At 42.7% G+C, this 15,144-nt stretch overlaps 1 protein-coding gene across 2 annotated transcripts in view; it reads right to left on the bottom strand.

Moving 5' to 3' along the window:
- Positions 1-5,891, bottom strand: part of LOC148327632 (A-type voltage-gated potassium channel KCND3-like) — a 61,441-nt gene extending 55,550 nt beyond the window's left edge. The window contains exons 1-3 of one of the 2 annotated variants that reach the window (XM_088310004.1): positions 5,585-5,891; positions 2,474-3,370; positions 2,211-2,401 (exon numbers count right to left, since the gene is read on the bottom strand). In XM_088310004.1, the coding sequence (XP_088166130.1) occupies positions 2,211-2,401; positions 2,474-3,313 (1,031 nt within the window). In that variant the 5' untranslated portion in view covers positions 3,314-3,370; positions 5,585-5,891. Of the gene's footprint in view, positions 1-2,210; positions 3,371-5,584 lie in introns of both variants that reach the window. The other variant, XM_088310003.1, reaches the window with a different exon arrangement.
- Between the last annotated feature and the right edge of the window lie 9,253 nt (positions 5,892-15,144).

Raw genomic sequence — 15,144 nt, 5'->3', positions numbered from 1 at the left:
AATGACAGATGTCATGAAACTATTAAGAATCACTGCCAATAACAATGACTCTAACCAATAAAAGGTGTCTTGGCAATAGTCTACTAGACAACGTCAGGGGAGGGACATCACTGGTCACCACACTCCTTAGAGTCACGGTTTCAAATCAAAACCCAAAAAAAACTCAGCATACAAGCAAACAATGACACAAAGACACAAAACATGTATCTCTCATGCCATCTATATGCCCAAAAGAAATAAAAATAACACAAAAAGATTACAGCAATGGCTTCTTGGGAGGCACTCAGACTCAGCCAATCACATGGCTGTTTAGAGAGATGTGCATGGCTGTTTAGAGAGATGTGCTGTTGTGCTTTGGGCTTTTTGCAGTCTGTTGTCTAAACCTGGGACGTTTCTTGCTTGCAATAACATAAATGATAAGACAGACTACAACATTGTGGACAGATGCCCTTTTGTCCAGCTTTCTCCTACACCATCACCCAAACACCATAGTCACATAATATATAAGTCACGGTCAATTAGAAGCATAGACGACTCAGACTTTGTCCAGCAGGGAGTGCGAACATGCACTCCGAACAGCCCAATGAGTAAAAGGGTTGGTGGTCGAGAGTGTTGCTCAGTCCATATAATGGGTGCATTGCTTTACAAGGCGCTTTGATTGTTTTGGGGAAGATTAGGGACTTTGAAGAGCGCCCTATGGCCCAGAAAATACGGTATAACCAATGCCAGTCTGACGCGAATTGGCAGCCCGGAATTTCAGATCAACAGTTAGTGCTCTACACTCCCAAGGCAGCGGATGTGTGGTTTTCTGTTTGGCCGACTCAGTCATGGCATACTCAGGTGTGTGCTATGACCAACCAGAGTTTAAAGCAAATGAAGGATGCCACAAGGATTTTCAGGGAAAAGTCTACTTCCATGCCCAATTAATTGATGAGCCTGGCACAGAAATAGGTGTTTAATCCATGAATCGATCAATGCATTTCCTGGTTCAGTTAGAATTGGTATTTAAATAGTCCTCTTCACTTTGGCGGTTACATGTTTCATTACATTAGACCAAGACACCACCTAACATTATCAATGTACCTTAATTGCCATTGTGAGGCTTTTAAAAAATTGTTCTCCGAGGGACGCATCCACTGAGTTTAGTGCGTCACAATATATTATCGGCCGATTACAACAGCAAATTTTGCAAAAAGTGCAAAAAGATTGCACGGCTGGCCATGTGCATTGAATGGTTTCAAGAGGGTCAAGTTAAGTTCACCTGTAAAGGTTGTGACACATAGAACTAAAATGGCTTACTGTTGGCCACCTGCGGCATTTTGAAAAAAAAAAAAATGTAAACAGCAGCATAGCTTCGTTTTCGCTTTCGCTACCACGGGCTTAAAATGATTGAGAAGAAGTTGCAACTGACACTAGAAGTGTCAGCCCCTGGTCTTTTGCTTTTGGAAGATGAAGAAGCAATGCAATGACCGATATGTGGTGGGAGGTTTGAGAAAAAAAAGTGATTTTTATAACTTCACATACTCGAGAGGTTCTCTCGTTTTTTTTTCAATAACAGTATGAAACACACCACAAGTATGTCCATATGAAAGAAAAATGTAGGCTAAATGCTAAAATGCTTTTTTCCCCCCCCACAGTGCCATGGGGTATTGACTTGTGCATGCGCAAATAAAAAAAAAAAAGATTTGGCCTACATTACACCAATATATTAAAAAATGTGTTAAGTAAACATGTTTATAAGTAATTTTTTGTTTTTCCTGTATCTTCGTGCCCTCTCAAACACACACAGGGTACAGCTACAGCACAAACATGGGAAAAGGTATGGTATTGGAACAGAATGGCTAGTTTTGAACTTTTTCATATTTTTAAACTTAAATACATGAAAGCATAAAAAAATAAATAAACAAATAAAATGCTGTAGGTGGTTAGGATAAATTTCTGACAGGTCTTTTGTACCCCCTAGCCCCGGTGAAGCGCTGTGCATGATTGTAATGGAAGGATGATCGATATGATGATGTATTGAGGCATGGCATATAAGAGGCCCGGTAAAATTCAGTGTGAAAATAAATTATCGACCACAGAATCCCGTTCATCAAAATCTTCACCTACACGTAGCCATGGAGGTGCCAATGGTGGCCACGTAGCTCCGCAAAGACTGGACGTGATATCTGGCATGGTTGCACAATAAATAGGTGTTGTCAGGGACTTACCCTAGCGTGGTCATCGTGACAATGGTGTACCAGAAAGACGCCGGAATGCTGGTAAACTTGCTCGAGCTGGAGCCCTTCTCGGCGTAGAACATGACCGTGGCGAAGATGATGATGGCCATGGTGAGTGAAAAAAGCAGGAAGCCCAGCTCCGAGGCGCAGCTCTTGAGCGTGTAGCCCAGTATGCGCAGGCCCTGCGAGTGGCGCGAGAACTTGAAGATGCGAAAGACGCGGAAGACCCGCAGCGTGACAAAGGCGCCGCTCACGTCCTCGTTGTCGGTCATCACCAGGCCGATGTAATACGGCAAGATGGCCACCACGTCGATGATGCTCATCACGGAGCGCATGAAGCGGTAGCGGCTGGGCGCCGCGAACAAGCGCAGGAGGTACTCCACCGTGAAGATCATGACACAGGCCGTGTCCATGCAGAAGAACGCCACCGTATAGCGTTCGCCGCACGGCATGTTCTTCTGAGTAGGGGTGGAGCCGCACGGCACCGTCTCCACCACGTTGGTGATGACGGAGATGGCGATGAAGAAGCCGGTGACGTAGTAGAACACCAGCGCCATGGTGGAGGTATGAGGGTTCTCAAACGCACGCCACATGGTTTCTCTGATGTTCATGTGGGGTAACTTGACATCTTTGTTCTCCTCCTGGTCGTCTTGAAGCCGCTCCAGGTTCTCCCGCTTCCGATCTTTGTATTCTTCATAGCAGCAGTCGCCGATGATCTCCGGGACGATGCCAAAGAAGGTCAGCTCCTCGTCGTAGGCCGAGATGCATTCATGCCGCGGGAAGTGCAGCTTCCCGGTCCTGTAGAAGTTTAGTATGCTCCGGAAGGCGTCCGGGTCTCGGTCGAAGAAGTACTCCTTGGTTTGCTCATTGTAGAAAAAGTCCTTCTCAGAGCTGCCGAGCAGGGTATCCGGGTATCTGTCCAGAGTGGTCCTCCAGGTTTGGAATCGACGGCCGCTGACGTTAAGGACAATGAGCTCGTCCTGCCGGCGGCGGTGGTCTCGCGGCGCCACCGGCATGGGGCAGCTGGCGACGGGCATCCAGCCAATGGCTGCCGCCCGGGCGAAGGGGAGCCATGCGGCGACTCCCGTAGCCATGGCGAGTCCTGGAAGAAGTGCTCCTCACCTTCAGGGAGCCTCAAAATCGGCTGACATCTTCAGGATAAGGGTGGGGAGAATGAGAAAAAAAAACATTAGCTGCAGCACAGTAGAACGATTATAGTTAGTTGTTATCACGAAATAGAGAGCTCAAGCTCAAGCGACTGACGCCCCGAAAAATGTCTAATATTGGCACCTTATAGGGGAGGCGTCACTTCAACATAGTTCCGCAATGTCACGACAAGGCTTTTGTCGCCATCACAAAAACAGTGAATAGGTAAGTTTTGTTGGCAAACAGAAAAGGATAGAATCCAAAAATCTGCAAATAGATGAATTCACATAAATACAGGATGCAAATATTTGTCAATATTTAGGAGAATATTGCATTTCCTTTTAAATAAGATTTGCACCCGTGGAGACCCATCCATTTTCTATATCGCTCATCTTCATTAGGGTCGCAGGCGAGCTGGAGCCTATCCCAGCTGACTTGGCAAGAGAAGCAAGGTCTACCCTGGGCTGGTTGGCAGCCAATTGCACAGCATATAGCTTCCAGTCATATTCACACCTATATGGAGAATTTAGAGACTTCAATGAACCTAACATGTTCATGGAATGTACTGCGGATGGAAGATGTGGACGAGAAGTAAACCCAGGCAAAAATGGAGATTAACATGCAAATGCCACACAGGATGGCCTGAGCTGAGAGTCAAACCCAGACCCTCTCAACTGTGAGTCAGATGTGCTAATCACTACTCAGTGCTGCGGCTGCCTTATTTTATTACACAAATGGAGAGCCATCCATAATTTTCGATAAAGTCTGTCCTCATCAGTGTTGCTGAGGGGCTGCACAAGCAGGGTGGTCACCGGCAGCATAATGAACAAGCACTAGGCACATATAGACAAAAAAAAAAAACATTTACATTAGCCAATTTTAGTCTTTAAGGGACTTGCAGTCAATGTAGGCAAGTGAGGCAGTGCTGCCCCCTCCTGGCCATTCACTGCTTGTGACGTGTAAAATAAAATAAAAACATATAGTAATTATATCAAATGCGATCCCATTTTAGTTTTATTACATTGATTTTTTATTCAATACAATTATTGTCAATTGTCTCATCATTAAAATGTCTGATTCAGTGTTTGCTGTTCAAATGCCTGGGTAAGAAGTGAAAAGAGGCATTTAATGTTCAGTGTCTCCAGTGACCACTCACACAAAAGATGTGGCACAATGAGGAAAGAAAGCCCATAGTCATACAAAGCAAAACTTAGATGACATCTTCAATCAACCAACAAACTCTTTAACGATTTTGCCACGGATTGGTTTGTTAGCGACACCTGATTTGCAGGTATGACACCAGACAGCTATGTAATTTTTTAATTGGGGCTCATATTGTTCTGAATATGAACTGAAGATCAAATGGGTTTTTTAATTAAAAAAATATATATATATCTGCCGACAAAACAACAACAACGACCCAACAACGATGAACATGCCAGATTACATATTCAATATACATATATTACATATTCTTTTGCATTCCTTGCTATAACATTGTTGAATAATGTGGAATTGGTTGAAAAATAACTAAAAGCTTAGAAAACATATATTTCTTTAAAAAATAACGCAATTTGACCTTGTTTATGTTTCAATGAAGATAGTAATTTAAATACAGGCTATTTTGGGTTCAAACTTATTTAACCGACTCCAGAGGAGAAGTGCCTCACCAGCCATGAACCTCATCGCACCTCACAGGAGTCTTCTGGGCATGTTTTTGAAATGTGGGAGGAAGCCGGAGTGGGAAGAACGCCAGAAACTCTTGACTGTGAGGCAGACGTTCTAACCTTGACCCAGTATACTGCCCCATCAGTGGATGGAAGAACCTCAAGTCCCATTTGCAAGCACAATGCAGAACGTGCAAACTCCACACAGGAAGGACTGAGATTTGAAACCAGAACCTCTCTACTGAGAGGCACACTTGCTAACCACTAGACTGACATGCTGTCAATTTCATTTTTATTATTTTATTTTTAAGAAAATAGTCTCTTTGAGCAGTAGCAGTTCAGTTAAGGTTTACTACCTGTGGAAGTCTGATGTAAATGTAAATTGACATTTTTGAGGCATAAATCATTTGACTTTGTCATCTTTAATCGGGGGAAGTAAATAATAGCATTTTTGTTTTAGTCCACTTATCAATATCTAAAGTTTCCCATCACCTTAACGCGTTCGGAGAAACACCTTGGCTGGCATTAAAGGGGACAAAGCGGTTATCTCACCGTTTAAAAGTAGATAGGAGTTAAATCCGAGCCGAGACGGCGTCGGTCCATCCAGCGGAAAAAAAGCGGCGGGCAGCACCTCCTCTGTCGGCGGATCGAAAGCCTCATGCACGGAGGAGCAGAGCGCATACAGGCTGCTGGATGGATGGAGATAGACAAAGAGAGAGACTACCACAGTCTGTCCGGTGGGGAGGGCAGGATCGGTGTGCCGTCGACATGCTGACTTCTTAATATATTTTTCTTTTTTTTTTTGCGCGCGCGGATGAGTGCAAAGCGAAGAGCACGCTGCGCTTTTCTGAAGCCTCCCTGCCCAAAGTGTAACAGTAAGTGCGCTCTTCTCTCGATGCCTGATGGTGTCATCAACCCTCCTCCTCCTCCTCACGACACAGTCCCGAGTGACACAAATTACATTGGCACTTTCGATACATTCAACAAGTTTGGACAAGTGCAACGGTATAGACCGCTTCTACTAACGTGTTTTTAAGATATGATTTGAGTACAGGTAGGTTTGATGGTGGTCTAGGCACAAATTAGATTTTTGTTTGCGTGAGGTCATAAAATAAAATACATTTCACGAAAGTAAAAAGATATGGCATGTGAAGAAGCACAAGTTATAATAATTTAAAATGTATCATTTTAATCATGTTAATACTGGGCAGTTTTCCCTGGCCGGATGCCAATATTTGGGGCGGGAGGTGGGGGGGGGTGACAATTTTTTTAAAATGATTCGATTTACAAAGGCTGCGGTTGATTTTAATCCGGCCCATGAATCGGCCCTGGTGCGTTTGATGAACCTCCTCGCGAAATACCATCTAGCTTAAATCAAATAGATGCCCGGCATTTTTTGGGGCCACTGTTGCGCTATCTAATCATTTTCCACCATTTTAATAGAGAGATGGGCCCATAATTTAAAGGGGAGCCCATATTAATCCATTAACAAAATAGAAAGCTCACTGAACGAATCAACATCAATGGCAAGGCTATGGTTGCCAGGGCTGGTTATGAGATGCAAGTGGCAAAAGTAAAGGAACAGCAAATAAAAAGGCATTATCTAGTAAATTGAGCTCGGCAATACATTGCATCTGACTTGGATGCGGTTTGTATTATGATTGTGTTGAGCAAAATTGTGGATATTGTGTGCATTTTTAAATGGAAGGCTGACTGTGGATGGTATGAGAAACAATAACTTCTCAGGTACAGAGGTGGTTGCAAGCTTGAGCAGGCACAAGCACATGTGCAATCGCTGTATTCATGAATGCTCAAGTGGGCTTAGGGTGATCGAAGCCAAAAATGTCAGGGTAAATTTTGAGTGCTACAGTCCAGTCCTGGAGATCGCTTGGATCTTGAAAAAGTCAGGTGAAAAGTTGAGGCAGCACTGTATTTTTAAATGGATGGCATATTCTAGTTAGGACCCTAATGAAAGTTTCCATTTTTTGTTTTAACTTGCGTTTGAAATTTAGAGTAGAGGTTTTTTTTTTGTGCAAGATTCAAATGGTTGCTCCCTTCACCTGACCACAAACCCCCTACGGATGGTTCTGTGACGCTTTCATCATCAAGTTAAAAGTGGGCAACGCCTGAAGTCTCTCACTTCAATCCCAGGCAAGCAGTAGCGGGCGAACCAGGGACCTCAGGGAATGCTCTTGAGGGATAAGGCCTGCCTTTGAATTGATGGCCTTGTATGTGTTCCAGGAGAGAAAGCAAATAAAAGCGAGAGAGGCAGCGTCATAAGACAGAAGGGCCATTGATGCTCAGTGCCTTGAGACCTTCAAATCAGCTTCTGGCCCGTAATGGAAGATGTCCGGGAATTGAGACCTGTGCTTGTGCTCATTTCTCACCTATTTATTGTGAGGATTGATCGCAATCTGAGATTTGTTGACCTGCTCTTAATCCTGGTTACCTCTTTCTTTTTTTTCTACATTCAAAATATAGTTCTCAGGTAAAAAATGTCTCTGCTATACTTCCACTAAAATCTCAGAGATCAAAAATTGTAGACAATTTAACACTAATTTTATTTCTTATTTTGCTCAAATTAGACACTAAAGCAACTTTTTTCTTTCTTTTAGTATTTTCGTACATGCGCACATGGAGAAATGGGAATTTGCGCCCGTTATGAGAGTGAACACAACCAGCTTGTTTCCCAACCAATGAGCACTTGGAGAACGCCTTCCACCCCCGATTGTGTGCCAACGCCCCCTCTCCTCTCACCGTAGTTGTGCCACAGTCAGGGGGGCGCTTTTAAAAATATATTAAAGATGAAAATAATAGTCATGTCATCATCCACACCGCTTATCTTGTACAATACAATACAATACGATACAATTTAATTTTTATAGCACATTTCACTACAGATGGAGCTGTAAAAAAGCGCTTTTCATATGGAGTAATGTAAATTAGCAGGTAATAAGAACACTAATTAAAACACATAAACACATTTACAAAAGATACCAGAAGAATAGTGGCAGTCTCATGTTGAGCCTAAACCCAAAGAATAAAAATGTGTCTTCAAATGGGTTTTAAAAATGGACAATGCCTAACATTTAATGGAAGCTCATTCCACGGGGGAAGGACCGGCAACAGAAAAGGCGCGATCACCCTGAGTTTCCGCTTAGTCCTCAGCACCTCCAGCTGCATTTGGTCCACAGACCTGAGGCAGCAGGCAGGTCCATAGGGTTGGAGGAGCTCGGAGAGGTACGCTGGGGCGAGGCCATTTAAAGCTTTGAAGACGAACAGAAGTATCTTAAAGCGAACTCTGAATTGCACTGCATGGGAGGCACTGAAGAGAGGCTAAGATTCACGGGGAGTCCCAGTCGACGACGGGCGAAAGGCGCACCTTGAACTCGTCGCCACCCAGTCACAGGGCACACACAGACACTGTCTCTGAGTGTGAACCGATCCCACGCTGCCCACATATGAATCAGACAAGTGTATCACTACATCATCAGTGGAAAACAATGGTAATTTGTTCACTAAATTGATTTCTACAATAATACAGATTGTCATATTTATGAATGAAATATGATGACCTCCACCAGACATGTGTGTGGAGCTAGAAATCTATGTGCCTACACTTTGATCAAATCCACCAAAATCAATTGTGTGACACCACGTGCACCGCAACTTAGACCTGCTTTTATATGGTCTGATATCTATTTCACCGGAAAATTCCCAAACACAGTTAACTGGACTTGCCCAATTTTTACGCTGAGCGCACGTGCAACTGTCTGTGAAAATAGAGTCCTGTATATCCTCTTTAAAAAAACTCCTCAATTTCTATTAAAGTTGTCCGTGCAAGGAGTTGAGATTTTACATCAGGTTTTCCCGCACCTGTGGCTGTCGCCGATAACAGACAAACGTTAACAACAACAGAACGGGCCGCCACCCCTTTAGACCATGGTGCTCATCTGTGCCAATTTTTCTGAGTAGCTGTCTTGTTTTCAATTAGGGGAATTCTTGTTGGAAGATTTTTTAAAATGAGACCTTTAGATGATCATTCCTTTGCAATGGGAGGGATTTTCTCGGTTGGTGATTTTGAAGGGCTTGTGTACGACTCCAGTGTAGGCACTCTGCGAGGAAAACACAGAGACTTCAAAGCCACTCTGCAGAGCTTCTTCTGCAATTTGCAATCATCGCTTTTCTTCAGTGCGTGAATAGCCTCTGTCTCCACTCCCAAAGATGATGAATGCCGTGCCAGATGAAGCCCAACACGGCTGACTGGTTAATCAGATATTCTATTGGCATCGGGGGAGTGGTAAAGTCAAAACAAATTGAATACAATGAATCCTGGCCCTGACACGGAAGGGGGAACAGATGAACAAAATAAGCTTTTCACCCCTCCGACCCAAAGCGGCTCTGTTGCTATATTTATAACGCGTCCAAACAAGATCAATCTGATAACAATGCATCAGCAAATGCCGTACCACGCAGCATAGGCTGGTTGGGCGCCAGTGAAAAGATCAGCAAAAAAAAAAAAAGTCCACATCATCAGCAGGATATGTTTTTAAATTTGTGCCATCTGTCTTCAGATTTGCCACTTGCCTTCACCTGCAAGTCAATATCTTGGGAGTTGACCAAAAACAAACTGAAGATTTTTCCCAGCATAATTATTCACTCTGTTCAATCTGTTACTGATTCCTAAAAAGAAGACACACTTTTAGTGTTCCACTTTTGTAAAAAGAACAGATTTAAGCGGTTCTGTATTGAAACTGAGTCACTAAAAAGCTATTAGGATTTATCAGGATCCGCAACATGGTAATCAAAATATTTGCTTTTTTTGTTATTGATTTAATTGTCGAGGTGTGAAATACATTTCAAGAGATACTTCATCTGTGCCAAGCCCAAAAGAAATTACACTCAGAAGACTTTTCTGAAAGTGAAGGAAGGTGATATTTACTGTCGTTTTGAGAGAAAATTTGTAAACTTGGTGGAGTTGACAACTTTGAAGAACATTAACCCCTCTGATATGTTGATTTCCTGGCTTGAGTTAGAACGTTCTTAGGTCAACCTGAACTGCTGCGTGATAAAATAAAACCAAAGCCCTGCATAATCAAGAGATCAAAAGAAGAGAAATAAGGCCAGCGTAAGATTTTAATTTTTAAATGTTTTCTTAAAAACAAACCCACAATGTATCAGGAGGGTTAAATGAAGCCCCTGCCACTTCTAACAAAAACTGCTTTCAAATGCAGTTTAAACATTTTATTATTTAAAGTCTACCCACGCAACCCGTGAAAAACAAAGACTGTTCATAATTCATAATGCAACATCTCGCGTGGAATAATTTGGGGGGGGGGGGAATACACCCCTTGCTGTGAGATCCATGATGATTGCTCATGATCTAGTATCCTGTGGTCTTGCCGCCAGGCCGCAGGCTTGTGAATATTCATCACGAGCAGAAGCAGTGCTGTAAATATTGAGTGCCGCTTTATCGGCTAAAACGACCGACCTGACAGTTGCAATCATGTGGCCCCTTCGTCATCCAAACGTCATTTGCCATTTTCGTCTGGAAGCGATGACAATAGATGGAACATAAGAGCATGTTTGGTTCAACACATATAGAGCAGGTCTGGGTCTGCATAGAATCACAGTTAATCTGCTCATGCTTATCCACAAAGGCTGAATCAAGGCAACTGGTCTTTAAAAAAACATAAATTAAAAAAATGTGAAAACGATCCAAGAGCTTTCAAAGTAGCCCCTGACTGAGTTTACCTTAGTTCTATGAAATCACAACAACAGCATATCTCAAAGAGGGATTTAAAAAAAAAAATCATCAAAAAATATTGATTGACACAGAGTGAATGAATTAGATTAAAGCCGGATGTATTTCCAGTTTTTCTGGTGACTCATGTGAAACACAAGCAAAGAGTTGTAAAAGTGCACCCTTCTAAGAGATTTGCTGTCCTGCTACCGATCCAAAGCACCCCTCTGCTGCCAGCAAGTAGTTTCACAACCTCATGTCCAGTTACTGTACATATTTGTTATGTTTATCTGTTGGAGTGGTTTAAAACATCTGCCTCACAGTCAAGATGATCTGGGTTTGAACCTCAGTGCAGATATTCTTGTTTGGACTTTACCCACATCACCAAATCGTGTTTCTCCTGTTTAAGTAGTAGTGAGAGGTTTATTTAAACATCATTAGCTGGCTAATTTACTATTCAAATCTGCTTACCTTATTAAGGGCTTATTGTGGTCTTATTTGACTCCTTATTATTCGTCTCCTTCTTCTTCGTCTCATCTAATGCAAGTAAACACGCACAATTGGAGTTATAGCGATTTTGGTATACCCCCCCTCCCCCTCTTGTAATGGTATGCCCCAGTAGCAGGTGGGAGGCGCGGTTTACGTGATACCAAAATGAGGAAATACAGGCACTCGTGAACGCACACTGCTGACTCACGTCTCTTCATACACAAACAGTTTGTGGTTGTGTATTTCGACGCGTTCGGTGGCAATTTTTGTCATAAGCCCGTTTCGTGAGTAGGTCCATCTCACTCACGAGGGCCGATTCATGGGCTACATTAAAATCAACCTCCGGGCTTTGTTAATCGAACCCTTTTTTAAAAATTGTCACGCCCCACCCCAACCTGACGCCCGCTCCAAAAATGGGCATCGGAGGGCAGGACCTTTCCTCCTCTGAGACGGACTGCCCAGCTCTACCTACTTCTCTCAACCAACAACAGCTGGGACAAATTCAAGTTAACCGCTGATAAGGAATAGTGCTATTGAAAAATGGATGGCTATGACCTGTGATTGACAACTAGTCCAGTGTGCGTCCCACTTCTGTCATCAAAAGCCAGCTGGGAAAGGCTCCAGCTCACCCATGACCCCAAATGAGAATAAATAATCATATAAAAATAAATTCCTATGATTAATGTGATTAAATGGCAACCACTCCAGGGAATACCCCACTTCTCTTATTCCAAAATCAGCTGGCAAACCCTCTATAGTTAGCCGGGACCTAATGAGAACAAATGCCATAGAAAATGAATGGGTGAAGGTTTATTTGGTCTGGTTGTAAATGGGTTAAATTAATTTAAATGTGTTTACATCATCAAGGAGGGTAACTAGCAATGCACTGGACATGAACTTAGAGTGTTATTTATTTTTAAAAAATGCCCTTTCGAACAATATTAAAATAATGCTGAATTAGCTATTTGGGGTTCATGGTAGCGGCAAAACACACAACATTGAAGAAAAACACATTAAAAACACGTTAAAAGCAAGTTCTCAAGGGGCAATATTCACCATGCAACGTCGGCGACTGGAGAGATGAAGATTAAAACTACAATTTTAAAAAAGCCTTGCAGAAGATGAGCACAATGGCCCAGATCTACCGGTAGAGACCTTGGGGACCTCTACAGTCAGTCTCCAAATTGCTTCTCGTGCTGCGTCATCAGATTGTAAATACGTGCTGATGAGACGGTTGGTTACCCAGCATGCTCGCTTCCGTTGATGTCATCAGGCGAGGGACGCAATGTTCACACAATTCTCCTCATCAGGCACAGGTCGGTGGTCCTACAAGAGGTGCCAGAGGAGGTCAGCAATGACATTTGCGGTAGATATTTTATCGGTCGTTTACGCTTGAACATCATTTAATGAGTGTTGTAAGACAATGTTCTCTTGAAAGTGGAGGGCAAATTGTTCTGTTCTTTCCATTAAGAAGGTAATATTTTTACAAGTGTAGTCTTCTAATCCTCCTTTCTGGCAAGGGCTTTATAAATGACTGGGAAAATTAGACTCCGGGGTTCAAATGGAGTTTATTATTCTCTAGTTCATTGGCATGAATGTGCTGATACTGAAGTGGTACACACAGCTGACTTTCATGCACCTGCTGTGAGCTTGATTTTACTTGTGTGCGTGTGCGTGTGCGTGTGCGTGTGGGTGTCCGTGTGTGCGTGTGTGTGCGTGCGCGTGCGTGCGTGTGAGTGTGTCTGTGTGAATGGCTGTTTGTCTGTACACTATATTGATGGGCAACCAATCCACTTTCACCGTTCCCTCTTTTCCAATATAGTGGTTCTACCCAGACACAACCTGGTTACTTAAACATATTTATAATTTCATATTGCTGTCATCGGACAAATACTTATTTTGCCACGATTTAGTAAGTGTAATATTTCTTTCGCAAATTGATACTATTGCTGAGTCTACACGTTTTTTTTTTTTTTTTTTTGTTTTTTTTTACAAAGTAAATCCTAAGTGTTTAAAATGGGTTGCTCTCTTTGACGATGAAATGATTTGGTTTCAGGTCAAAATTATGATTTCGGAGTCATTCGGAATAAACCGTTTACATGGCTAGAGCGGAGATTGAAACTCAACCTCTCCCATATCGTAGCCCATCGAGATAAGGCAAGCACAGAAGTCGTCTGGGTCGATCATGCCGTTGCTCTTCCTGTCAAAGTGGTAGAAGTAACTCAGCATGATATTCAGAATTTTAAAAACCCAAATAAGGTCATATTTGGATTGCTGCGCGCGGTTACATGGCTTTTAAAAAAACTGAATAAGGCCAATATTTGTATTTTAATAGGTTTAATGGCTGCATGTAAATGGAGTCAGTGTTAAAACAATAATGAAATTTTTGACATTTTTTGAGAAATGATAAAGTTGGATGTATTAGGATTGCGCCTGATGCTAGCGTTAAGTACCTGTGGATGATATAGTGAAGCTTGTAGTATTAAAAATAAATTCTGATATGGTTCAGTATTGCTGTAAATAACATTTATGAATGCTATATACTGTATTTTAATGTCTTGTCAGTGGCCAGCTGCTGGCTATGTCTCACTTGCTTAGAACGGGAAATTGATTTTCTATCTACATCAGAGGTTGTGCGTGTTTGATGGGCTTTAGATTTCAACATCATGCAACTGGCATTTATATTTCTAATTGCCTCAAAACCAGTGACAGAGACTTGGCCACTTGTGAAATCTGCGCTAGAACACCCAAGAGAATGCGAGACATCAGCTGAGGCTTGCACATTTCAGTTGATCCCTCCCCTATCCCGCCCAAATCAATTGGGGTGCCTGTTTGAATGTCGAAGCCACGGAGGCCCGGCCAAGCGAGGTCGGAGTAAAGCTTGGCCAGCCCTTTCCGGAACTTGTAATGGAAAAGCGTCTCTTGTCTCCAGGTCCTCTGATTGTATGGAGCCCTATCCAGGTTGCCGTCTGCCTTTCATCCACAGTCCACGGGACTCTGTTCTTCCCTGCAAACCAGAACAGGATAAATGAGTGCATCAAATGTATTAGCATAATGATCAACAAATCAGCACGCCACATCTTGGACTATATGGCAATCCAAGGACTTCTCAAATGGACTTGATTATGTCATTACATCCAATTTTCATTCATTTTGGCAATCATATTTCATTTGTCACAGTTGCTCTCTTCATTCCAACTCTTTAATTTCCATCCCAATCACATTCAAGGTTAGCATGACAGAGCACATCGAAATGCAGACACTTTTGGCTTTATACAATTTCCTACCTGATAGGAAATACTGTAATTTAATAAATCTCAATGTTTGGTCGCTCTGTTTCGTTTCATGCATTTTATTTTAGTCAAAGGGACTGTTTTCCCCCCATACTGTGACTTTGTGCCTGCAGTAGTTGTTCCACATGCTGCAGTCTACAATTTGTCTGTCATCGTACAGCTAAGAAAGGAATGTGGCGCTTAGACTTGGAAGCCTGCTTTTCTAGGCACATACAAACACCATGCCTGATTGGCCCTTTAAATCAGTCTTTCTGATCCTAATGATAAAGTAAATTTATTCGCAGGCATAATGGTGCACATCGTATGCAAGTGAACGCCTCAAAAGCATAAAGAACCTTGCCATTCTTCCGTCTCATATTCCAACAGTAGGCCCATCCATAGCTTAGCCGGTCAAGAACAGATCGACAGAAGCAATTGTCCTCATTAGCCATAGTTGAAATGCACGCCGTGCGCTTGTTGCATAGGAACCCGACATAAGGAATTAGACTGCTGGAGAGTGTGGAAGCCATTATGTTATTAAACTACCTCATCATTTTACTATCTGCTGCTTTAAATTCTGGATGGTTGCCCGTGTGGACGCGTCACTT

The sequence above is a fragment of the Idiotropiscis lumnitzeri genome, chromosome 11 (assembly GCF_059441095.1).
Source record: "Idiotropiscis lumnitzeri isolate Australia: NSW breed Sydney's pygmy pipehorse chromosome 11, RoL_Ilum_1.0, whole genome shotgun sequence".
Taxonomy (NCBI): domain Eukaryota; kingdom Metazoa; phylum Chordata; class Actinopteri; order Syngnathiformes; family Syngnathidae; genus Idiotropiscis; species Idiotropiscis lumnitzeri.
The sequence above is the reverse complement of the archived record's forward strand: the minus strand, read 5'-3'. Positions and strand labels throughout refer to the sequence as shown.